The sequence below is a fragment of the Dermacentor variabilis genome, chromosome 8, assembly GCF_050947875.1.
Source record: "Dermacentor variabilis isolate Ectoservices chromosome 8, ASM5094787v1, whole genome shotgun sequence".
Lineage (NCBI taxonomy): Eukaryota > Metazoa > Arthropoda > Arachnida > Ixodida > Ixodidae > Dermacentor > Dermacentor variabilis.
In genome coordinates this window covers 141,729,570-141,756,213 of record NC_134575.1, presented here as the reverse complement: position 1 = coordinate 141,756,213, position 26,644 = coordinate 141,729,570, and the positions used below count along the sequence as shown (strand labels likewise).

The 26,644-nt window shown below is 45.7% G+C and overlaps 2 protein-coding genes across 6 annotated transcripts in view; one reads left to right on the top strand and one right to left on the bottom strand.

Annotated features, from left to right (window-relative positions):
* Positions 1 to 4,689, top strand: part of LOC142590628 (B9 domain-containing protein 1-like) — a 111,953-nt gene extending 107,264 nt beyond the window's left edge. For both annotated transcript variants that reach the window (XM_075702970.1, XM_075702969.1), the window contains exon 8: positions 4,597 to 4,689. In XM_075702970.1, the coding sequence (XP_075559085.1) occupies positions 4,597 to 4,639 (43 nt within the window). In that variant the 3' untranslated portion in view covers positions 4,640 to 4,689. The remainder of the gene's footprint in view (positions 1 to 4,596) is intronic.
* LOC142590627 (uncharacterized) overlaps positions 1,893 to 26,644 on the bottom strand; it is a 66,858-nt gene continuing 42,106 nt past the window's right edge. For 2 of the 4 annotated variants that reach the window (XM_075702966.1, XM_075702964.1), the window contains 3 exons: positions 24,298 to 24,367; positions 6,134 to 6,376; positions 1,893 to 2,599 (listed from right to left, as the gene is read on the bottom strand). In XM_075702966.1, the coding sequence (XP_075559081.1) occupies positions 2,298 to 2,599; positions 6,134 to 6,376; positions 24,298 to 24,367 (615 nt within the window). In that variant the 3' untranslated portion in view covers positions 1,893 to 2,297. Of the gene's footprint in view, positions 2,600 to 4,570; positions 4,662 to 6,133; positions 6,377 to 24,297; positions 24,368 to 26,644 lie in introns of all 4 variants that reach the window. The other 2 variants (XM_075702967.1, XM_075702965.1) reach the window with 2 other exon arrangements.

Here is a 26,644-nt window from a genome sequence, read left to right as displayed (position 1 = left end):
GCGCTCACCCCTTCCCTACGTCCCTTGCGCTGAGAGAATCTTCAGCTCTCGTGCTTCTCCTAGAACTCTGAGCCGCCGCGCACACAAGTTATGTGACAAATGGTACAGTAGTGCTTCTGGCATACCGCATCTGGTGCGCACACTTCGACAGCGTTCTTGCTGCTCAACTTTTCATATGGAAGGATGCGTGCATATGCGTGCAAGTAACTTTTTCCTAGGCTGACATTTTTATAGTTTTTTGCTAGATTTATTAGCCATACAGGCTTCGAGCGCATGCTTGAAACGGCCAAAATCATTGTTAAATTAAAACTGAGTCACAAGATCACTTTGTTAAATTGCAAAGAAAATACATGGTTTTTAATGAAACTGAGATGGGGAACTGAATATAGTTTGTTACACTGCAAATTTTTTCAAATCGAGGTTTATTATATCGAGGTTTGACTGTATAAACAGAAACAGTATACAGAAACTTGATTCAAACACCTTTCTTGACTGATGTCAGATATCAGCCAATAGCAGCTGTCTACGGGAATTTTGCATATGACGACATATGCAAGGCACTGGTAGCTAAACAAAGAACGTAGTGCTGTGCCAAAACACTGCGAGTCTTTTTGAACACCAATTTCACCCCTGAAGAAGGAGCCGGTCGGGCTTTGAAATGTCGGTTTTTAAAATTAGAATAATTTTTGGTTGGAGTTTCTTTGTTCTTTATTTCAGGTAAGGAGAAGGCTCTCTTTGAAAAGAGTGTGTTTGAGCAAAAAATGACTTTTCACTCTGCTTGTGAGCACTACGCACAGCGTATGCTATCCGTAGATTATGTTCTTTTCATCAAGCCTGAGGGGTGGTTCAGGATCCATGTAATGCCACTACTAATTCGTGAGCCCATGTGATTGCTTGTCCAGTCAGTTGCGACTAATGTGGTACCGAGCTTGGCTAGCTATGGTTTTAGGGGCTCGTTTTTAGGTTACTTCAGAAATTATCATGATTAACAGTGTTATTACCGTATCTTCATTAATATAATGCGATCTTTCCCCTCAAGATTTCCAGCCTCAGAACATCCCTCGCATTATAAACTCAAGTTCATGACACGAAAACAGTATTATTTTCTTAATTTTTTCTGGCACAACTACAGTGAGCTAAACCGTTGGGCACCACCGCGTCTGCTACCGCATGCGGAGCTGTGTTTGATTGTGCTATGAGCACTTCTGAAGTGCTGCCTGTCCAATAACCTTGGTGGCACAGGGGACAATGTCGTTCTCGCTGACAGTGATAAAGACATCAACTTTTACAAGTAAATTGTGTCTGTATATACAGTCATCCTTTCACTCCATTTTGCGATAGCAGTTCCTAGTCACAATCAAATAAAGCACCCTGCGGGCACCCGCTCTAATGGGTTGCTTCATGTTCCTTTGTGGCACCACTTCGCATTATAATCGTAACATAGTTTTCTTCTTCTGAGACAGAAAGTCCCCACTTGCGTTATAGTACTTGCATTATTTGTGTTATATATTATCGTGCCGTTCACATGCAAATATAGTCCTAATTCTTAGTCACGTCAGAGCATTTATATAAAATCAGAGCATTAGATACAAAATAACTCATCGAAGCACAAATGTCAGAAACAAGGATATTGCTGTAAGATCCTTAGAAGGACACCTACTCTGGACTGGTGTAAGCATAGGCCCACCTAGTTGCGATCTTTGATTACAGCCTCTGGCATCAGCCCGGTTTTGTCTACATCTCCAGGATCATCATAGTTTACTCATCGAAGAGCTGAACACCAACCAGCCATCAGTTGATTTAAATTAAGACCCAGCGAACACAAATTTCACAAAAGTCACAGAGGCAAAGTTTATTAGAAAAAACCGTAACAAAGGTGAGTTTCACCGCACACAGGTGGGCCAACAGAACTGACATATTCCATCCATGACTCATCACTCTCGTCTGAGGCCAGTTCTGAATCACTCTCACTCAACGAAGCTGAGCTCTCTGAATTGCCATGCTTTCTTTCTTTTTTAACATGGCTTGAAGTATTCAGTAATAACAGGTTCACTCATTCCATCTTGGAATAAAGGTATGATGACACAAAACAAAAAAAGTCTGTTCACAACTTTACTTTTCAAAGGACTCCTAGTGACATCTGGTGCTACTTGCAACACGCACTGAGCAACGGACGGGCTGAAATTGTCTTGAGGGCTGCATGAAAAATAAAACAGTGCTGGAAGAGTTGGGCTTCAAAATCATCATTTTTCGAGTAGACACTTGACAAGCTCAGCTCATCCTCCATACGGAAAGGATTAAAAGAAACACAAACAGCTAAGTTGACGGCCATGGGCACCCTTACTGTGCCAGTTACCTAAGTCAGAACTTGGCCGATTCACAGCTCTTCTTGTCTGCAGAGTCCTCGACGTCCTTGTACCAGTAGTAGAGAACTGTGTTGACTTGCTCTTGACTCTGGGGATGCACTGAACAGATTTGTGAGCCACAGGCAAGTCGAACTGCAGAGCAGCCGTCGCCTGACTAATCTTGTGAGAAGCAAGGCGCGACGTCACTCTTGTGGCTCTGCTCCGCTCACCCAAGCTCGTCACATTAACCAGGCCTGCAGAAAAACAATGGTACCCTGAACATGCGTGTTGAACAGTATTCTGCAGCAACCAGCAGGGAGCCCTCAGTCTCGTGCAAGATATTACGTGCTCTCTCCTGCGACTTTTGAGGCCTGCCCACTTTTGCAGTCGTCAGTGATGTTGTAGCCAGTATGACGGTCTGCAGACAGTGCAATTTGTTGTTCGTGACCGTCTACCATTATCAAGAGAAAGCAAACACACACACATGCACGCACACCAGCCTACAATTTTCTAGCAAATGGCGAAGCGACGGTTGTTAGAGCATCTGGCCTGTTCATCACTAGAGTTGAGCAGAAAAACTGGATTCTCACTCATAATTACTCACCAATATCTTTGCAGGCTATGTACTAACTCACATCCATCCACAGTTATACTTGTCAGCACGCACTTTCCTACTCGTGCCCACTCATGTTCATTGCGGCTTTCTTCACGCTTACCGCCCCACCCACATCAGGTGACAGTCACTGATGTTCATACCAAGGTCCAAACAAACTCTCCGTCGGTGACAGTTGTTCATACTCATTGTAACCGACACTAGTTCTTGTTGATACTTATGTCCACTCATACCAGCAGGCACTCACTCCCGTTCTCACTCAGTTCCACTCACGCCCTCTGTCATTCACCAACGCCATACCTGTGAAATTAGTCGGTGTGCACGTGACACTGAACTGTTCTAGTCACCACTGCTCTTTGTCGGCACCCCCACGGCTAAACACTAATACTGAGAAATCACCATAAGTGCACGGCGAAAAGAAGAGAAAGTAAGGAATGAGCAACAGGCAGAGCATCACTCATACATTTCTACGAGTGGAATGGTCTTTGTCATTGACAAATTGGCCTTTGCCAGATAATTTGAATCTGACTGGTGAGCATGCCCACACCCAACTCCAATAATGACACCAAGAGCAGCAGAGTTTTTCTTTGCGGTGTGTACAGGACAGGGAATGCGCCAGACATAAGCTGCCTCCTGCCAAAAACATCCATTTGCAACCTGCCTTCAGAAGATCACAATGAATTATTACAGTATTCACCAATTTCTTCCGTAGTGGTATTTCTCCAAGAAAATTGGTCTGAAAATTACCTGAATGGTAAATCAGATACCAAACCAAAACTACATTTGCCACATTTACAACAGCCTCTGGTCAGAACCAGCATAGCCAGTGTCATTGCCATTGCCACTCCAAGATGGAGGCAGAACAAGTTCTCTGGCAGCATGATGGTGATGAGCTGCCTCCAGTCTTTTATTATGGAAGGTAATTCAAGATAAGTTGCATAATTTATGTGTTAAGCAAGCAATAATTCGCATCTTATGTTTTTTCCATGTTTTTCACATTCCACAGAATTTCATGGGCCGCAGGAGTCATTTAGGCGTGGGGACACGGACCTGTTTGCGATTGTTAGGGAGTCGTTTGATAAATGCAGAATATCTAACATGCAGTGAACGGTACAGAGGATGCCAGGTTGTGATTCATAGACAAGGATAAAATACTGTCCGAGAGTGATGACGACAGACATGAAGTGTGAATAAATGTCTATTCTGTCAAGGTAAAATTTGGTGATTTCATCTTTTTCTGATTGCCAGAATCAGAGGCAAGTTACAAAAAGTTATTGCACGTTTAATTTGGGCGGCATGTTAAAAAGAGGCAAACACTGCCAAACAAATCAGGGGTTTATTTTGGCACTTCAAAGCGAAGCTGTTGAGCGGAATCCCGCAGCTGTTTTCATGTTATGGTGAAGGCCAGCCACTAGGTGGCATGCTCTATAACAAACTTTAATCAAAGAATAGCCAGCAACGCAACCCGAGTCAGAGCCTGAAATTGACTTTGAAATGCAATTATCAATGATTGCAAAATAAAAGTTATACCTTGCGTGTACCTCATTCGAACAGATAACTTCCTTGTATGTCTTTTTTAGCCAGTAATGTGCAATTGAAATTTTTTTCACACCTCGTTTTATTGGCTCCACGTTGTAGGTCAGCTAGGAATTTGAACGGGTGCTGCAGCAGTGAAAGCTGATGGCATGGTCCAGCAATGAAACCTGCATGGGATCCATATAGTAGCCACATGGCCAGGACATTGGTGACGATTCCATCGAAGAATCACCGCAATCACCACTGAAGATCCCTGCCCCGGTACATTCAATGAAGGCTGTAAGAAGTGGATCCTACAGCGTCACTGGCTTTGATGTATCAGTTGCTCAATGTAAGATACATCTGCCACAGATTCTTTTCTGCCCCACATTTAATTCGACCTGCTGGACTCGATTATGCCGGTCCTGCCAGGGTCGTAGGGGTATTACTGAAGGCATAGTCAATCAAACCTGGCTACAGCAGCCAGTGTGCACTAAAAGTGCACTGCCGGCTCTTATTCATAATTTTCTTTTACAATTGAACATTTTTTTTCTTGGTGAAAATATGTGCGGATCTATCTAACCCTGTCATAAGCAATGACATATAATCTTGTTGAAAAGGTCGACCAGCCGTGCTTTGCACAATATTATTTTAAATCAGCCCGTGTACATAGGTTGACCTACACAGGATATCTTGCACAGGATGTCCCAGCTAATGTTAGCAGTTAAAAAAGAATGCTACTATATATGATTATGGGATCTACGATTTTCAGTCAGATCCTCATCCACCACCAAGATAATATATACGTGCTAATTATCTAGCCAATTAAAGAATATTAATTAAATGAGCTTCTTTTATTATCCAGGGTGTGGCTTCTAATGGGAAAACTGTTATTTCATCCTAAAACGCCCATTCAGCAGTTTTCATCTCGCTATGCTCTGCATGATTATTTTTTCTGTGCTTATAGTGCACAAGATAGAAAATGTGCCGCATAGTTATGCGACCGCAAGCCGTGACACCGATGGTTTCAAAAGTGGTTTGAAGGAACCACTAACTCCACTGATTGCCCAAATTGGCAACCACTTGAAGTGGCAAGCTGTCAGTGTTTGCTTCCACCGATCGTGAGTGAAGTGTTCCATGTGACAACTGCAGCTTATCGCAATGACCAGGAGGTTGCCAATTCAGGTAATGAGCAAAATTAGCTCCTTGAAATCACCTTTGAAAGCTCAAGATAATGTATCACTTCATGGATTTACCAGGCTTTAAGCAAACACATAAAAATTATTATGCAGGACAGAGCACAATAAAAACGACTGAATGAGCTATTTTAAAGTGCAGCAAGAGTTTTGCCATCCAAAAGCGCACATTGAATTAGAAAATACTAAAATCGATCTCCTCTTATTAGCAGAGTAATCAGCACAAAAATTATCTTGGCAACGGAATGGGACTGATGATCGAGTACTGTCTATTTCATAATCACATATTTCACCAGTGTTTTTTAACATCGCTGCTAAAGTTAGCTGTGACACCTATATAAGAGCCAGTGCATGCAAACGTAAAATCGTTACGTATGTGATTGCGGGTAGTTATTCAAGCAAAATGCAGCTTTAGGAAAAAGCTACATCTCTAAATGCTTCCAGGCTTAGAAGACTGCAATCACCTTTCTTATCCACATGCAGGGCTGCAGTGGATGCAGTTGTCTGCGTGCCTGTACAGGCTTTTCCCACGCTGGCTTGTGCGCATGTGCACCCTACTCCAACGGAGCACAACATGGAATTCAGAACTATCACGGTCTTGCACTGTGCACATGGCTCCCCTTGTGCAGCAAAGAAGGCCACGGAATGCTGCTCCGTCGCAAAGGCGACGTGCTGCTCACTGTCAATCGTAGTTGCATCTCCAGAGTCTGGGCAGAAATGAAAAGAAAATACGTTGTTATATAACCCACAGCAAGGGGCACAGAGTCAAAATACAGTAGTACCTCGATGATCTGAATCCGCTGCATATCATTTCCCGGCGCCAAGAAGACAAAAAATGATACAATACAGTTATGCTTCTTTTTTACCAGTTTATACGTTCCTAGAAAACACGATCTTTCGGCACCAATGTACAGTACATCACCAAACTATGATCGTATGATACCTTTTCCAGCCGCTAGATGCCACGTAAACAAGATAAGGTGCGAGGCACCTGCAATCAAGTATAACAGCTGCCCGCTTCAGCAGCTTTCTTGCACTACATGCCTGTCCATGTTACATAAAAATGCAGGTGCGCACTCCGTTTCCTATTCTGGTACCAGCAAATTTCCTTGCAGTTCGCCAGGCCCCGCATTCGCACTTATCGCCAGCAACCTTACTTTCTTAGTGCACAATTTTATCAGCAATAATCAAAATGGGCTGCCGTTCCCTGCTGTAGAGGTGCAAAGTGAGCATCATGTTTCACTCTGGCACCATTGTATTTTGGTGCCGCCCACCAGCTCGATTTCGCTTCGATTTTACACCACTGTCTTAAAACACTATGCAACAGGGAAACACCAGCATGCATTTCGGATCACTCGAGCGCCTCGAGCTCGGCCTACGTCAGCATCTCGTGCTACAATGATTTGTACAACACTTCACACTACGTAGATGCAAGCTACAGTTCACTATGCCAAACCTTTTAGTGACTTAAGATTATACATCTTCCCAGTTAGCACATTTTCTTATGTTTTTATCAAAAACACATGAACGAGGTTCTCCAATACAGTCTAGAGTGCAAACAGCGCCTGAACTTAAGCTCATTTACTCTCACGGATCAAGGGAACCAATATAGAAAAGAATAATGGTGACCAAGAAAGGAAATAACTGTGATTAAAATGGCAAAACAGAACAAGAAACGCTCGAGGAGCTACATGGCCAATGCAATAAAGTGGACAGGCAGCATTCCAACAAGCAAAAGGATGACCGTTTATTTGACGGTGCACTTATATAAAAAAGGGATCACATGATCCGATACAAAAGGAATGCGGGCGCTGACATGCGACGTCACGCTATAACACTTCTTCCCCCTTAGATTGATTCCGAAAGTCCCTGGGTTGGTATCTGTTCGGGGGACGTCGCACACGTGCATTACGACGAAGAATTTGCAGCTCGGCTGTAAATGCAGGGTCTGGTTGGTTCGACGAGCCGGGGGGCAGCTGTTCCAGGTGTGGGCGATTCAGGTACCAGAAGCTGATGATTTGCACACTCTGTTGCGCCTGGAACCGCGAGAGGTGGCACGGCAACTGGTCCACTAGACATCGGAACAGACCGATGAGCTGTGTCATCCCAGGCTGTAGGAGAAGTTTGTACAGGCGGGAAGCTTGAGGAACCCGAGCTTGCATAGCGGGCTCTGATGTGCTCCACATTAGTAAATTGCACCACCTGCAATACTTTCACCACATAGGTAACGGGGCTAACAACCTGCATCACGACACCATTGTCCCACGACACTCGTTCTCCTCGAACAGTTTTTACCCACACAGCGTCTCCCACAGCAAAACGTCGAGGAACCCCACGCGAAGCATCACTGTTCTTTCATGCGCTATTGCTGCTCCCGCATGGAGCGCGTAAAATCTGGTTTTAGCAGAGAGCTTCACCTGTGTCTGTCTTTTCAAAAACAATTTTGCCGGGGCCTGTCCAGTGGTACTGCGTGGAGTATTTCGATAACTCATAAGATAGCAGTCCAAACACTCCAGGACGGAATGCTTCTTGTAGCTAAGTTCGTCATGTAAGACCTGCTTCAACTGTCTTACATGACGTTGTTGGTTGTCTGCACTAAACGCTCGGCCGCTCCATTAGAAGCCGCATGATACGGCGGCGCCTTAACATGCCTTGCACCGTTCACACTCAAGAACCTTGAGAATCCTTCAGTAATGAATTGCGGTCCATCATCACTCACCAGCACCTTTGGTATACCGTAAGCGGCAAACACACAATGTAACTTTTCATTGGTTTTGTTAGCAGTAGCGGATGACACAGGCCAGACCTCGATCCATATCGAGAACAGGCCGACGAGGACTAACAGCCCCTGGCAGCCTTTTAGAGCATAGTCGACGTGCACGCGTTGCCAGGGTTTTGTGGGATAATTCCATGGCTGCAAGGGAACCGATGAAGCCACGTTCTGAACGGCCTGACACACCCGACACCGTCAAACATAGCTCTCAATCGAAAGGTCGAGACCTGGCCACCACACAAAGCTTCTTGCTAGCACTTTCATGCGGCTAGCTCCAGGGTGGTCTTCATGCAATTGATGCAAGACCATTAGCCGAAGCTTATCAGGTATGATCACCCTTGATCCCCATGCTATGCATTATTGCTCTACTTATAGCTCATTGCGACGTGAATAAAATGGTATCAGCTTTTCGAAGTTCCGCGAAGGCCAGCCATTTAGAATGAAGTGCATCACGCGAGACAAGGAGAGGTCGCGTCTGGTAGCTTTAGCCACGTCATCAGATTTTAGTGGCATGCTGTCAAAAAGCAAGAGACACTCGGGAGGCTCGTCGGCCGCTACAATAGGCCGTGGTAGCCTGGACAGAGCATCAGCCACTTCAACGGTTCTTCCATTCCAATATCTTAGTTTATACTTGTACGCTGCCAACGTAATTGCCCCTCTTTGCATTCGAGCTGCAGCAAGTGTAGGCACAGGTTTGTCTCGGCCAAATATTCCGAGCAGCAACTTTCTTCCACACAAGTAGCGGTGAATTTTTTTTAACCTTAACATCAGTGCTAATGCTTCCCGCTCACCCTGAGCATAGTTCTTCTCGGCTGATGTAAGTCCTCTAGACGCAAACACCACTGGCCTCTCTTGTCCCTCTGCAGTCTCATGAAAAAGAACAGCACCCAACCCACACGACGAACCATCACACGACAGAGCTATTGGTCTCGCTAGGTCGTAAAGAGCACAGTACTTTTGACAAGCAACTGCTTCGTAGCAGCAAAAGCTTCGCTGCACTCCCATGTCCATGACCACTTTTCGCCCTTGCGCAACATACGATACAATGGCTCTGAAACGCCGGCAATGTTGCTTAAAAACTTCGCATAAAAGTTAAACATGCCTAGTTAAGCCGTTAGCTCCATTTTCCAAGTGGGCTCTGGCGCTTCCGTGACCGCCTCTATCTTTTCTTCCATGGGATAGATACCATCAGCGCACACAGTGTAACCTAGATAAGTCACAGTATTCTGAAAAAAATTACACTTTTCTTCTTTCAGAGTCACGTTGTTATTAAGCCGCCACAGGACTAGTTTCAACGTCTTTTGGCAGTCAGCGAAGTTTTTTCCAGCCACAATGACGTCATCTATGTAACATCCCACGTGCGGTATTCCCTTGAGCACCTCATCCACGAATGACTGAAAAATGGCTGGCGTGCTGGCTACGCCGAACGGTAAGCGCTGTCGCAAAGTCCCATGTGTGTATTGACGGTTAACAGTGGTCGAGACTCGGTATTAAGCGGAATCTGCTGATACGTGGCCGAAAGATCCTACACACAAAACATCTTGCCACCCGCTATTGCAGAGTACAAGTCTCCCGGTTGAGGCAAAGGGAAGTGATCAGTCTTTAGCACGGGATTAATTGTCACTTTGTAGTCTCCGCACAATCTCAACGAGCCATCTTTCTTCTGAATCACAATCCCTGGCGTTGCCCAATCGCTTTCACACGGCGTATAACTCCGTTTCTTTGTAGCTTTTCCAGCTCCTTTTCTATGTTATCTCGTAGCACATATGAAACGTTTCTGGCCTTGCCAAAGACTGGCGTACAGTTCTGATTTAGAACTATCCTTGCTTGATAGTTCTTTACTACTCCGGGTTGCTTAGAAAACACCCCTGGGAACTTTTGTTTCACTGCTTCCACTTTGCTAGCGTCGCTTACATTTACAGACAAGACACTTTTCCAGTCAAGCCCTAGCCTCTCAAGCCAATTTCGCCCCATCAGCAGTGGAAGCTGTTTGCCGTGATCTTTGACAATGATAACTGGCAGTCGCAAAGACTGGTTTCCCGTCATAACGAAAACGTTGCGTTGCCCCTTCACTGAAACGGGTTCCCCAGTGTATGTTCTTAGGGTGACTCGCAATGACTCGCACTTGACACGAGGAAATGCGTTCAGCCTAACACTCTCAGGAATTAGGGTTACAGCAGCTCCCGTATACATCTGCACGCACATGTCTTCCCCCTTTTATGTTTACTTGCCCTTCGTATGCAGAACGGATTGTATTAATAACATGGTACACCTCAAATTCAGAGTCACTATCAGAGCAGTCCACCACGTTCGCAGCCTTTTAGTTCTCTGCGCTTACTGAGGCACATCTTCTGTAAATGGCCAATTTGTGAACAGCTGTGACACCGTACATTCTTATACCAGCAAACACTAGCGGCATGCGCCTTGCCACATCTTTCGCAGACTCACTTGACGTCCTTGAACTTCCGAAGCTTCCATTTCTTTTCAGTTCCTTGTCCTTTTATCGCCATGGCATGCAGCACCGCTTCCTTGCCTTCTGCGTGCAGTAACGCTGCTTGTCGAGCCCTGCTCCCGGTCCAAGACTATCTTGCACGGCTTTTCAAAGGTTAAATTTTCCTCAGCAAACAAGGCGAGTTGCGTTTCTTCGCATCTTATGCCTGCCACTAATCTGTCTCGCAGTGCGTCTTGCAAAAAGAGACCGGAATCGCACTTACTTGCTAAATTCTTTAAGGCCACTATGCAGTCCTCAATGCTTTCTTGTCCTTCTTGTGCTTGCCTGTTAAATTCGCAACGCTCGGCGATGACCAAACAGCTTGGATTATAATGCTTCTTCAATAGCACTGTCACCTCTTCAAAGGATTTGTCCCCAGGAAAGGCAGGTACTAACAAACTTTTGAGCAACTCGCATGTTCGTGGTCCTATCATGCTCAAGGATACGGCCAGCGTCTTTTCCTCTTCGATATCGTTTGCTGTGACGAAATTCTCAAAGCGTTCTAAATAGGATTCAATATTCTGATCATTCTCGTCCTACTCGTCTAGCTCCCCTAGTCGCGCCATTTCCAGTGAAGTGACTGTACATTTATCGGTTCGCTCTCCCGATGACTGCGTTAACTCGTCGCTGTGGTTACCGTTACCGGTGACTCGTTACCGTTACCGTGCGTTAACTCGTTACTGACAATTTCATCCGTTCCGGGCCATGGCTGCCGCCTCTTTCCTTTCGTGGCTGTCGACCGCCGATCGTCTATGATAATGCTTCAGTACTGGGCTAGTGGAAGCGGGCACATCCCATCTTCGTCGCCAGTGCAATAAAGCGGACAGGGAGCATTCCAACAGGCAAAAGGATGACCATTTATTTGACAGTGCACTTATATAGACAAGGGATCACGTGATCCGTACAAAAGGAATGCGCGCACTGGCTGGGCAGTGATATGCAACATCATGCGATAACAGCCGAAAAGGTAGAAAGGCACATAGCATAAGGGATAAGCCCAGCTACAAACTGGGACAGCTAGGGCAACAGTCGGCCTAGAGTTCGTGCCAGCCAATAGTTCAGTAGAAGACACTCTATTGGAGGCTGCCACCCAGCTCCTGCAGCTACGTTCCATGGGCTAAGCAGGCACGTCCAACTGGTCTAGCTGTGTCGACCTGATGTTGTCTCCAGTTTTGGGCCAGGGCATATATATTAGAACTAGTGATTGCAGATTCCTTGCCACAATGCCAGCCATTCTACATGACGTCAGAGTCAGTGGCGCCTGGTCAACACTATGGTTTCGATGAACTCATTTTAAATACATTATGACCCTCTTGCTCCTGTTCATTGTACGAGCTTCTTTGAAAACTCTTGGCTGGTAGTTTGTTGTAAGTTTTGGCATTTTAGGGTGTTGCTATAGGTTGTATTTAATATCATTTTTCTATTGCATTCTCTTATGTCTGTCCTGAGCCTCATTCTCCATCATAAAGGCTTCTTCAAAAAATTTCTGCAGTGTGTTACACATGGAGACCACAACATTTGCACAGCTTTAAAAGATAAGAAGTCATCGGATCCCATGCATATGTGTGAGCCAGTGACAAGCAAACCTTTCTTTCACATTCCCTAACATGCCTCTCCGCCTTCTTTGCGTATATGTTGCTCAGTGCTCCTCACTCAATACACGCTCTGGTGCCATTCTGCTCACTTAAATTCTTTCTTCACATCTGCCTGCTTTTGATGCCATGTTTATCACGTCTCTGTAGCTGACCTATCGGGTTTCCCCGTTTACAACTTCTACACTTCTTGCCACTTCTTCTGTTCCTCCGTTTGGGCCCTACCCAGTGACACATACCCATTCTGGAAGATTATCCAAGAATGTTCGTCTACACACAGGTAGCTGCCAAGCTTCACATACTTAATGGCACAAGTTGTCTGTTCAGGCACATACCCAGAAGCATATACACAGTAACCCGGAAATTGGGGAGAAGAGGCAAAGAAACCTTCACTTTGAGACAGCTTCTGCACTTGCAAGATCCAAAGAAAGGGCATCGTCTATCATCCACAAATGAAGTTGTCTTTTCTAGGAGCTATGCAATACTTTAGGCACCTACTAAAGGCTTATTTTTACTGCACAGGCTGCAATACAGCATATTACAGTTAGAGGCCAGCTGCAACGAAATTTTCGACCGCATAAAACTCCCCGTTTCAGGTAATTTAAATATGCAGTAGCCTCTGTGCAAAATCTTACACTCAATATACAGGTCAATGCATCACAAAGAGCTCCCAAAGAGTCATGTTTTTCATACTGAAACCGAAAAAAAAACACCGCCATTGTCGCCCGGCAGAAATTACGTACAGTGAAGAATGTGCAGAACCAGCGCCTGTGCTGTTTGCCTTCCCAAGGCCTCCTTGTGAGGAGGCTATGGCTTTTGTTGCTTGTATTCCGTTCTGGTCCATCAGCAAACAAATCCCGCACGTCTGCTAGCCAAAGAGTTAGTATACCTTGTTAGCTGCTTCATGCGCTATGGCAACGCTGTTGCGCACCTGCGATGTTCTTTTAATGAAGTATTATCCGAGTACAGTACAGCCGTTTTTCTGTACCTGGCTGTCTACGTTCAAAAGCAGGACCTCGATGCGTTCTGCCTACGCTCGAAGAGCGCAATGGGGTGGCCAAGCTAAAGGTGCTGTGTAGTCCAGCTCAATGCGGACGCGATCCATACGTGACGCAGTTACACTAAATCACGAAGAATGGATGCCCTACAGTAGTGTGGCTGGTGCGGGAATTAACATGTCCTATCGCACCCCGGATCAGCTGGAACAGGGTGCATCACGCGCTATCTTGGCTGACCATGAGCATGCTGGCCTTTATACAGGTTGGGTTCAGTGCAGCGAACGCGTTGCGTTTGCACCTTTGAAAAACAAATAAGCGCTTGCTCGCCACGCACTTGTCTGCTAGCGCTGCGGCAACGACAGACTGCCACACTGCTGCAGCTCATGTTTAAAGCACAGGGTAAAATTCTGGTGATCTTAGCGTCTCCGGCAAGGTGTATCTGACTTCACCGGCCGCTGCCTGGCACGCTGGATGCGCCGGGCTCGTCGACCGATCAGACAACTACCAGCATCTGTAAGTACGCTAAGTATGGACAGCTGGGCTAGTTGGTTATGATTAGCATTATGAAACATAGTTCCAGCGCACATTTGGACACGGACGAGGAGAGAAAGACAACACGAACGCCGGACTTCAACTGAATTTTATTCATGGAAAACAGGGCTTTATGAACTCAGGGGGAGGGGGTGGGGGACTGCTAGTGCGCAGGACCACTCAAAAATATTTCCTTGGTCTAGGCAAAGGTCATCAGAGGTGTCAAAACAAAAAGAAAAAAGAAAAACTTTTCCCTCTCTTTTTTACATCACTCAGTACAATCTTGTTCATCTCCCGCCCTACCTTGCTGATTCGACACACCCGTTTGCCCTGAGATAATCAATTTCTTTTGTCCCGAGTGCAACAGAAGGAGCACTGACACAGTAATCGTTTTCATTGTAGATACAAAACGCTTCAAATATTTCCCGGTGTTTCTGATTGCTATATTTGCGCAACACGCGTGTTCGTTCGAAAAACGCCTTGCATGCTGGCTTGTGCTACCAACGGCGAATGTGGTCGGCTAAATGACCAGCGCCACTTAGTGATGTAGCATTCCTGCGATGCTCTAGCAAGCGTTCATTCAGACAGCGCCCGGTTTGGCCAATATAGCATTTCCCACAGGCGAGGGGAATACTGTACACAACGCCGACGTCATATGCAACGAGGGCTTTGGTGTGCTTTATTTTGCAAGCTGGCTTCTTCTGGGATTCGTTTACTAGGCGACACATTCGTCCCAGCTTTTCCGCTGCTGAGAACACAACACGCACCCCGCACCTATCGCCAACCTTCTTGAGGCGGTGAGAAACCTGGTGCCAATAGGGCACTACGACAGGGCGCTTTTGCGGGCGTGCGTCTTTTTTCAGCCTGCGCCTCCCACCGGCCTTTGCCTCGCGAATCTGGCTCTCTACCACCGAGGCCACGATTTCTCCGTGGAACCCAGCCCTCTCCAGACGCCTTAGCTGGGCGTCGACGCAGTCACGAACTTGATGTTCGCATGACTTGCCTAGGGCAGAGCGGATGCAGTTTTTTGCTATAGCTCTTTTTACGAGCTTGGAGTGCGCCGATTGATAATTCAGAATTTGTTTTTTCGACCGTGGCTTGTACTGCCAGCACACGCGCGCTCCATGAAAAATAAGACACAAGTCGAGGTACTGGATGCGACCATCTTGCGGCAGTTCGTGCGTGAACTTCATTCCAAAGGCGTTACTAGCAAAAATATCGAGAATGTTGCTTATACCATTGCCTTTATCCTGAGCATCAGTCGTATTCATTACCACGAGGTAATCGTCGACATATCTAAAAGCTTTCTGCACGCCTGCGTTGTAAAGGGACGCTTGAATGCGCTTGTCAATACTTGCTAAGAAAATATCGCTTAAAAGTGGTGCTAGGCAAGAGCCGATGCACACTCCTTTTTGGATAAAACAGCTGTCATTAAAAGTGATAATGGTGGATGAGAGATAAAAGGAAATTAGCTCTAAAAAATTGTCGGTTGATAACCCAGTCATGTTTTGGAAGGCCACTGGTGCCATGTCTTCAATGTGGCTTCTAACCGCGCTGAAAAGCTCAGGATGAGGCAATGAGTAAAACAAATCTTCTACATCGATAGAAAATGCAAACCTCTTTTGACACGAGGTTTCACAGCCAGAAAAATATTCGATAACCTCTGTAGAATTTTTTACCAGGAAAGGGTCTTCTAACGGAATGGTACTAAGGTGCTTCTGCAGATAACTTGACAAGATGCCCTGCCAGGAGCCCTTTTCAGTGACAATAGCCGTGAATGGAACAGATTCCTTGTGGGTCTTTACAGTGAAGAAAACACTCAAAGACACAATGTCAGCAGCGTTGATGCTCTTTCTTAATTTTTCTAGGTTGAGCTCTTCACATAAAGCAATAGCCTTTTTGTTCACTTTAGCTAACGACACATTCACTGGGACAAAGTTTGTTGCGGTAGCCTCGTTTGCCTTCTGTAGGAACAGACCTTTTGGCATCACAACAAAGCCGCCCTCTTTGTCCCCAACTAATAGGTTAAGATCTTTGCTCTTCAAGTAGTTAACAGTGAATCTGACAGGTAATTTTGGAGCAAAAGGCGCACCTCTATGTTGCAGTGACTCTACGCCTTCAGCTATACATCGCTCCTGTTCATCTGAACTGGCTGCCGCGGCCACATTTCTGACTATAGACGGCATTCGTACTGGTTCTTCTTTAGGCTCGATACAAAACTTAGGATCATGGCTTAGCACTGCTGCAACCCTTTCAGGCAAGTCACACTCACCGATGCAGGTAACTTGCTTTGGAGCAACATGCTGTCGCACTTGCGCTTTCTTCAACGCATGCTCCACAAAAACTCGGAAGTCCTTGTAGCCTCACTGTTCAGCGTTCGGAAAAGTGGGTCACCATTCTGTCCAGGCACTAACGAAGCGGAGTAGGTGCGCAGGCAGTTCTGCAGGTGTCTGATCTGTCGCCACAGCTCGGAGAAAGCGTTGAAGAAAGCGCAAGTACGACAGCATGTTGCTTTGGTCGCATCCAGTACCTCGACTTGTGTCTTATTTTTCATGGAGCGCGCGTGTGCTGGCAGTACAAGCCACGGTCGAAAAAACAAATTCTGAATTATCAATCGGCCCACTCCAAGCTCGTAAAAAGAGCTATAGCAGGTCATGCGAACATCAAGTTCGTGACTGCGTCGACGCCCAGCTAAGGCGTCTGGAGAGGGCTGGGTTCCACGGAGAAATCGTGGCCTCGGTGGTAGAGAGCCAGATTCGCGAGGCAAAGGCCGGTGGGAGGCGCAGGCTGAAAAAAGACGCACGCCCGCAAAAGCGCCCTGTCGTAGTGCCCTATTGGCACCAGGTTTCTCACCGCCTCAAGAAGGTTGGCGATAGGTGCGGGGTGCGTGTTGTGTTCTCAGCAGCGGAAAAGCTGGGACGAATGTGTCGCCTAGTAAACGAATCCCAGAAGAAGCCAGCTTGCAAAATAAAGCACACCAAAGCCCTCGTTGCATATGACGTCGGCGTTGTGTACAGTATTCCCCTCGCCTGTGGGAAATGCTATATTGGCCAAACCGGGCGCTGTCTGAATGAACGCTTGCTAGAGCATCGCAGGAATGCTACATCACTAAGTGGCGCTGGTCATTTAGCCGACCACATTCGCCGTTGGTCGCACAAGCCAGCATGCAAGGCGTTTTTCGAACGAACACGCGTGTTGCGCAAATATAGCAATCAGAAACACCGGGAAATATTTGAAGCGTTTTGTATCTACAATGAAAACGATTACTGTGTCAGTGCTCCTTCTGTTGCACTCGGGACAAAAGAAATTGATTATCTCAGGGCAAACGGGTGTGTCGAATCAGCAAGGTAGGGCGGGAGATGAACAAGATTGTACTGAGTGATGTAAAAAAGAGAGGGAAAAGTTTTTCTTTTTTCTTTTTGTTTTGACACCTCTGATGACCTTTGCCTAGACCAAGGAAATATTTTTGAGTGGTCCTGCGCACTAGCAGTCCCCCACCCCCTCCCCCTGAGTACATAAAGCCCTGTTTTCCATGAATAAAATTCAGTTGAAGTCCGGCGTTCGTGTTGTCTTTCTCTCCTCGTCCGTGTCCAAATGTGGGCTGGAACTATGTTTCATAATGCTAATCCCAGCATCTGTAGTAAAGGATGGTAAGTAGCTGAGGCTTGGCACAGCTGGGCTAGAGGGGGCTCAGTACTAAGTGTGCGTAAACTCATGGCCAGACAGATTAGACTGCGGCTGTGATAAAACTTCGCCCATTTCGCTCTGGTGGCATTGCATTTCTGCATGACTTGCCGCCGCATCTACACCATGACAGCCGCGTTGCATTCTCCTTCGTGACAAATGCAGCATGCGGTTCCGGCTCGTTTCTGGCGCTGTGTCACAAAGGCTTCTGTTCGCCTACTTCAATGCATCCGATGTATAGACGCATGAAATATTTTTAAGATGACTACCGGAAATGATCGCTCGATAATATTACTCTTGAATACACACGTTACCTTCGAATGTTACCTTTATTTTTCATGTGCCATCGCGGCATATAGTACATATAGTCAACCCGAGAAAGCATTTGCCAAGCAGATCTTGATGGGTAAGTGACTGTGCTGTTGAAATAAACGAGAAGGAAGGGGGTTAACCGAGGGGCCCGATTTTTTTAGTTTTTTATTATGAAAGTGGATGAAAAAACAACTTGCCGCAGGTGGCGAACGAACCCACAACCTTCGTATTTCGCGTGCGATGCTCTACCAATTGAGCGACGGACGTGGAACGTCTTTTCTGCCGCAAGCGTCAGGAGAACGTGACGCCTTCGGCAGAAAGGACGTTCCACGTACGCCGCCAAGGTCTGTGAGTGGTGGCGCTGGCTAACACTCGCAGGGTTCTACTAGGAAACATAAATACCCAAGAAAGTGAATAGGAAAACGGCGCTGCGGTAGCTCAATTGGTAGAGCATCACGCGCGAAATGCGAAGGTTGTGGGTTCGGTCCCCACCTGCAGCAAGTTGTTTTTTCATCCACTTTCATTTCCATTATCGTTTCCTTATTTCATTTATTAAGTACAAGTAACTTCCCCTATGTTGTCCTTGGTGTCAGTGTTTGTTGGCTTCTTATGTGCTGCTGAAATGTAGCTTGTGCAGCTTATTCAACTGCAGTTTACATGCTTTGTGCGCATTGGCTCATCCGTGTCACACTTGCCTGCTGCACCACGGTGCACGCTTGCCCTCTAAAAGCAGGGACAGGAAAGATGTGTTCAGCCTTCCTCTACTCAGCGTTGTGTACTACACAGCCATCGCTCATGTTCGGGTATGTATTCGAGCACCCGATGGCCATGCAATGCATTGGCATTCTTGCAACAGCTAACATTATGAGCGCAACAGGGAGAATGCACGTCGAGAGAGATGCCACCAACTAGCAAATGATGAGTGAGTGATGCACCTGGCTGCCTAGGTGCAACTGAGAGATCAACAGTTGCGTAGGGTTCTTCAATATCTGCCATATCCGCATTGCTACTGCTTTGCCGCCACGTGCACATGTATTCTGTATAGGCGCTATTTAATACCTGCTAATAACAAAGTTAGGCAATTATCAGCCCTGTAGCTTTGCCAAGATTACTTTGAGAATGTACGCTCGGCATTTATAGTCAATTTAGCCCAAGTGACATTTCGTTGCAGTTGGCTTTTAAATGAATGTGTGCAGGCCTTCTTCGTAAAGAAGCTGCAAAAGGGGCCTCTGGAACTCATCATCCATAAATAACTGTCTACAGGCTGGCCTAGGCCAGCTCGGCCTCCTCCTTATTGACTTTGTCGAGGGACCAAATACATGAAAAACGGCATTACCATTGCCAAAGATGCTGCAAACAAATTCTTGAACGCTATGCACTGTCAAGACAAGTAAAATATGTATTCCTTTTGTAAAAAATATACTCTTATGTCCCAAAAATTGAGCCCGAAATAACTGATATCAATGCTTCCATGTTTTTTGTCCATATTATAAGTAAAGAAAATCTCACACAAACTTATGAAATATATCAGTTCGAAACCAGCAAAGCAGTGCATGTTGCTGATATGAAAAACGTGAAGGCCATGAAATGAACTAGTTAAGGACAAATATTTTGATGAAACTTTGTCATTCAAGAACTTTGATTACATTTTTGTACATATGCAATGGCCAGGGAAAAATCTCAATGACGTTTTCCTTTGTTCCAATGTATTACGCAGGAGACGCTGTCACCGGTTGTGTATTGTAATTGCACCGAAATTGTAGTCCCAACAGAGAGCACGTATAAACAGCAGGAGTTCTGCAACATATACGAGGGCGAGGCAAATGAAAGTGAGCCACTGCAAATATATGACAAACGGGGTACTTCATTTAAAAGTAGCCTCCACGAGCATTTAGACATTTGTCCCCCTGATCAACGAGTCGCGTAATTCCCGTCTTATAAAACTCCTTGGGTTGCTGCTTCAAAAAGTCTGCAACTGACTCTTTTACGTCATCGTCCGACACGAATTCAGGTTCCCTTGAGCTGTGTTTTCAATTGCCCCAAAATGTAGAAGTCCCAAGGCGACAAGTCTGGGCTGTATGGCGGATGCTGCAGCGTTTCAGACTTGAACTTTGCCAGTTTTCTGTTAACCACACTGCGACGTGGGGACGGGCATTGTCGTGGAGCAAGATGACCCCATTCGTCAATTTTCCACGTCATTTGTTCTTCATTGTGACATGCAGCCGATCCGGCTTTTCAACTCGAACGACTGATAGCCTCTCCAGGTTTAGCGAATTCAATCAGTAATGGCCCCTAACGATTCAAAAGAAGTCAAAAACACCTTTCCAGCAGAAATGATGGCTTTTTCTTTCTTTGGGGGTGGTGAATTCAAATGTTTCCACCGTAAGCTGTTTCAGGCTCGTAGTAGTGGCACCATGGTTCGTCCCCGCTGTCACAATTGCAGACAAGAAGTCGTCACACTCATTGTGATACCGGATGAGATGAGTCAAGGCAGCGCCGAACCTCTCCGTCTTCTGGTGGTGGTTCAAAACGTTGGGCATCCATTGCGCATACAAGAGCCAATAAACGAGATGTTCATGAACTACGGTGTGAACCGAACCATTACTGATGTTCACACAATCTGCCAGTTTTTCTATGCCTATCCTCCGTTCGCGTCTAATCAGCTCGTCAACCTTTGCAATTACGTTGGGGGTGCTTGCACAGAAACTGTGGCCTCGTCTTGAATCGTCTTTGCAACCCGCCGTGGTTGCTCAGTGGCGATGGTGTTGGGCTGCTGAGCACGAGGTCGCGGGATCGAATCCCGGCCGCGGCGGCCGCATTTCGATGGGGGCGAAATGCGAAAACACTCGTGTACTTAGATTTAGGTGCACGCGAAAGAACCCAGGTAGTCAAAATTTCCGGAGTCCTCCACTACGGCGTGCCTCATAATCAGAAAGTGGTTTTGGCACGTTAAACCCCATAATTTAATTTTTGAATCGTCTTTGCAGCTTTCACGTCCTTCTTTGAACCGTTTGCTACAGCACTTTAGAGCGGCCAGTGAAATGCAATGTTCAACGTAAAAGGCAGCCGTGTGGCTACTAAATTCATTTTTGGGAAACATCTTCAGTTGTCAAAAACCTCACGAAACCACGCCTTTGAACTTTTGGAGCGTCTATTATGTAACGTAACCATGTTCAACCCAGTGTATGAGAGCACTGAACATTTTTCCTCGCACCTGCGTGTCAATTTTGTAAGTGAGAGATGCCTGTGTGCTACGCGCATGCCTCGTAGATAATCAACCGAACCATTATTGCGCAGGGTGGGTTGGCTCACTTTCATTTGACTCGCCTTCGTGCATTAGAAATGCAAATATACAATGGATTATACAAATGCGAAGATACAGCTTGATAAAGGGCAAAAGAGTGTCACTGGAAACAAAGTTCACTGCACGTATACAGAAAACCTCGCAACAAAAAAATGAATATACGTATAGGTCTCCTATAGATCTAGGTATCTAAGAAAAAGTCACTATACATACTGTGTCAAACAAGGCAAGTAAACATGTGGCGAAATTACAGCTTCACAGATCACAGAATCCTAAGCCCCCCCCTCCTTCCATTCTTCCTGATAATCGCACTCGACATAAGGCAGCGTGCTTCCTCCCCGCTTTTCTCCCCTGCGCACAGAAGACTGAGCCACCATCGTCGGCTCACCCATGCCACCCCTCCCCCTACGGTTTCACTCGCACATGCAGCATGCCGCGTGCGTTCACGATGTTATCGCCCTTGGACTTTATACGGAAATGAGGGAGACGGCGACGGCAGGAATGCGCCTGGAGTGCCCATATATTTGCTATCGCAATAATCTAATACGAGTATCCAGTAATTGAAACGCCGCGTGGCCCATTACTTTTTCAAAAGAAGAAGCAGTAATAAAATCGAACTTTAACCATGCGACAATTCGCTGCGCCGCAACAATGTTTTAACTTTTTCTTTTGCTGGGCGGTGGCACCGAAATGAAAAAAAAACGTGAAGGAAAGCATGTTGACCACAGTCAAATGCCTACTTTGGGCCTACCGATGGAATATTGAAGAAAACATGAGGCGCTTGATCCACAGAGAACTACATGCATAAAGCTCGGTGCCCTACACCGGCGTGACAAGACTTTCCAAAGAGATTGCGCTCAAGCAAACGCATTGCAATCCATCGAGTCCCCATATTGATGCCAGCAAGCAACCATTGTTTTTTTTCTTCTGCTAGCCGGAAAGCGTCCAAAACTCTGCACGGTGAAAATCCACATGGCCAGAAAAAAGAACAACGCGCACCGAAGTGCGCCGCGCTGTGGTCGTGGCAACACAAGAAAAATGCAAGCACTTTGGCTGGCTCTGGCAGCCTGCGGGTAGTGAGAACAAGAGAATTAAAGAGGCTCAATGTGTCCTCGTGAATAAAAGTCAAAGTAGAAAAATAAATAAGAGCGTAGTTACCTTTGCTGGCTTTAGTGCCTTCACATGGATGCTTTGACGCAGGTGAAAAAAAAATGTTGATATTCTTTTTGTGACATGACAGCGCAAATGAACCACCACAATGCTTCGTCTCATCGGACCTCGCTGCGTGCTTTGTGAACTTGTCTGATAGTATGTTGATTTGGCTTGTCTCGTTATGTGGTCCGATGTACGACTTTAGAAATATCAGGGCACCTTTGGAGTCATATGTTTATACGAGCATTGAAGCCACAAAGTTCCGGAATTCAAAATGTAAAACGCGACTTTCGAAATGTCAATTCACCTTTTGAATCAGAAGTTTATGGGAAGTGTATACACATAAAGTTTTGAAATTAAAATCCATGCGCTCCTCAGATTCCGTGGCATCCACGAGATGCCGTGACGAGTCCACTCGCCATCGAAACGCCCTTGAAACTTTGTGCTTGGATGGGGCTCCTGGCGTTATGTGACTCCCAGTGCAAGGACCTTGCCACGAAATCTAGCCAGAGTTCCCAATGATCACGCCGAAAAGTCCTTTAAAAAGACATTCTAGACAAAATTCGGAATGATTTCCGGCGACAGGGGCTGTTTTGGCAGGCGGTGCATGACAGCACAAAACAATTTCGGGGGGGGGCTGAAGCCCCATAAGCCCCCCCCCTGGCTACGCCCCCTGGACACAGCCACAGCATATGGTGAGCATCCAAGGACTTCTTCACGTTTAGAGATGACAGCACCCCTGATCTTTTTCACAGGTTGCTTTGGAATCACTATGGATGACTTCTTAGTTAAAGTGACAAGAACCTTCCACCATACAAACTTTGGACACATCGGACGTGCTGTACCACTCCCAAAAGAAGTTCCTAGGGAAGTAAATAGCATCCAGGCAGTGCTCGCTGGGAACAAGCTAGTAGGAGAAAGTTCATAATAAGTTCTGTTTGACTCTAAGCCTCAAAATACACAGTTAGGTAGAGGTGCTGAAAATGACCACAAGACAGAAAAAAAGGGCCAGCAATGTGGTCCGCCGTTGGGATTCAGGAGCCATCAATGAATCTAAGCAGATGGAAATCGCAAGTGGCACAGATGAGAAGAGCAGGACATGAGGAAGGGTTAAGAAAACCTCTAAGAGGCATAGTGCTCGATGTAGAATCCGTCAACTGCAATAGAGACTGAACTTAAGCTTGTTCCTATGGCTTCATAATATAAAATTAATGTAAAGGACAAGGCAAGAACGGAGATAATGCAGCAGTCATTTATTCGATTTTCATGCTTCGCACATGAACAGTGTACTGAATCACTGAAGCATGTGCTTTCTGCTGTTCATTCACTGTACAGTGAAGAAGACGAGCACCAATGCTTCACGAAATAGGATGAAGCCAAATTTGAGAAACGGTGTGCTGCCCTAAGCTGCCAAGCGAGCTACATCCAGAAGCTGTCCAACTTCTGAAACCGCCTCGTTTGTGGACAACTGGTGATATTGCATGCTGATATTGATGCTTTTCGTCTTATACCCCGTAATCTTGTAGCAAACGGGGACCTTGAATCACTGAAGCACATGCTTTCTGCTGTCCATTGATTGTTTAATCATTTGGTCAGCAAATGTGTAAATTTTCCTGGGACGTCATGTGCTAAAATTTGACACCACTGTAAATTAACCGATTCATTGTCAGTACTAAAACCTTCAAGCACACTTGCTTTCTGTGCACTGCATGAGTTATACATAGATAAACAACAACTATACCATAGCAAGCAGACAAATGTTAATAAAAGCCTACAAAACTGCAAACTTACCTGTGCCTCGAAAGCTGTGTTCAGATGAGCCTGGAAGTGTTTCTGATGATCCCCAGGGAACAGTACTAACCTGCAAAACATTCACTGATTACAAATTTGAGTGATAGGATGTTAAAGTACAACAGGCAATGAAGTCTTCAGGAACTTCACTGTCAAAATACTTTCCTTCTACACCAGCATAGCCAGCAACAGACAAAGTAAGCAACTGCTTCTCAAAACAGCTGTGTTGCAGTTCACTTGCGGCAAACATGCAGACTAACAAATATTTCCAAATTCACCTTCACGTGAACTTTCATTGAGACCTCAGAGTCTACAAACTTACTTACGCTGTGCATGAAGTCTGCAAATAAGTCTTTTAATAAATTGGTGACGCAGTCATTCAGCCAATGTAGGTATGGCAGGAAATATCGGATTTAGAACTGGCACATTCGTAAATCTGAGCACTGAACTGTGAACTAGCATTTTCCTGCACCATGTGTTCAGTTTTTATGGACCAGTTCACGTGCAAATTTTTGCACAGTTCGGCAACTTTCCGCCAATGCCATAGATTTCAAAGAATTTCCCAACTGCTCCAAACTTGTGTTGCAAATGCTAATGTGACGATGCTTCCATCAGTAGAAATTACGATTACTTCAGTAGTGAAACTTCGTTTACAAGGAAAATGCTCGAAACCCTGCAACTTAGCAATGCTTCACAATGCGCACTACGTTTCTAGTGATTATTGTACAGGAAGTATAAGAGAGCACATTTTTTCAATACTGTACATATGCCATGGCACTTTCTTTTTGTTACATAAAATACTTATACACACAGTTTCAACAGAAATTAAGCCTTCAGCAACACCAAGCTGATGCTTGTAGCTGGTTTAATGAGCAGCACGTGAATGTTTTTGCGTTCTGCATCCACTACAATAGTCATCATCAGAGCCAGGAATTAAACCCACTACATTATGCCCATGGTTACAGACTTATACTGCATTGGGTGTTCATAATGAAGTTCCCAAAGCACTTTACACTCCACTGCTTCCTATTGGAGAAACCCAGTAAACTGTCGTGTGGCCTTTAGTTATCGCTGTGTGTGCTTTGCATTGTCCTGAATGTAATCTAGTTCAGAAAAAAAAGAGACAGAAAAAAAGTGTTGTGTTCTAAAAGGTGTGGCACTGCTTTTATGAAGACCTCAAAAACAACAAGATCCTTCCCACCTCTAAAGTGTCCAACAGGTGTTATCACTGAAAGGCCCAATAGAACAAACAGTACAATCGCAAGAAGCAAAATAGATGGAGGCGTATTTTGTGAAAGCTGGCAGGCAGCAACATAATTCTCGCCGCACAGTAAATAGGTGTTGGAGCTGTTTCTTACGACATGTCAAGCAGAGCAGAAATAAAAGTCCAGTGACACATGGATTCTTTCTAGCATTGCCATACACCACTATTACCCTCTGTCAGCTTCATGCGGAATCAATGACATTTGCAGTGAAACAAGAGTGTTCATATACAAAGCTGCCATGTGACTGCCTGAGCAAAAGAGATGCCACAGTGACTCTCAACAGCTTTTTTGCAGGCAGAACATCAAGAAACATGTACAGATTTAACTACAATAACACATGGTTTGTTTCTTTCTGAAGAACAAGACATGGCTGCAACACTATTTCAAGTCAGATAAGTAGGCTACTATTAGATGATTCAGTATTCTCTGGCACAGACACGTCTTGAAGAACAATAATTAGGGGAACTGAGTGGCTCTATTCTTTATTAGTTGCAACTCTGTGACAAATAAGTAATGAAGCCAGAGGGGGGATGCCAGTTGGGTGATAGCAACTTTTTCAGAGTCCTTTCAGTTTGAAAGCTGTGGCGCACGGAGTGGCGCTCTTCTGGTTCCCGCCGTGCGGGGGCGCTCGTCACGCTGTTTGCCCGACCGGCGCGGTCCCTTCCCATTGTCGCCGCCACCTGATCGAAGTAGCGAGCTGTATTTTTTCAAGTATAAACTTTACTCATATATTCCGACTGCTTAGTCTCTTCACGCCTCTAAAGAGAGGTCTGCGTGGAAGTGTGGAGGGTGCACTCAGTGCTGTGCTTGTGTGTGTTCAAGACACACTGAAGAAATCGAGAGAAGCACACCGTTGGCAGCAAGCTCGCCTGCATGAACTGATCGAGTCATTCTGGACTCGATCATGTGGTGCACAGCTGTGGTGGACTACGCGGTGCACAGCCGGAAAGTAGTATGAGATACTATCGTATACTTCTCCCTTGGAGTAAATGTGGTCAATGTGACTGTCTTTGGACGAGTCAGCTTCAGAAGTTAACTCGAGCACTCTGGACTCAATCAGTTCATGCAGGCGAGCTTGCTTC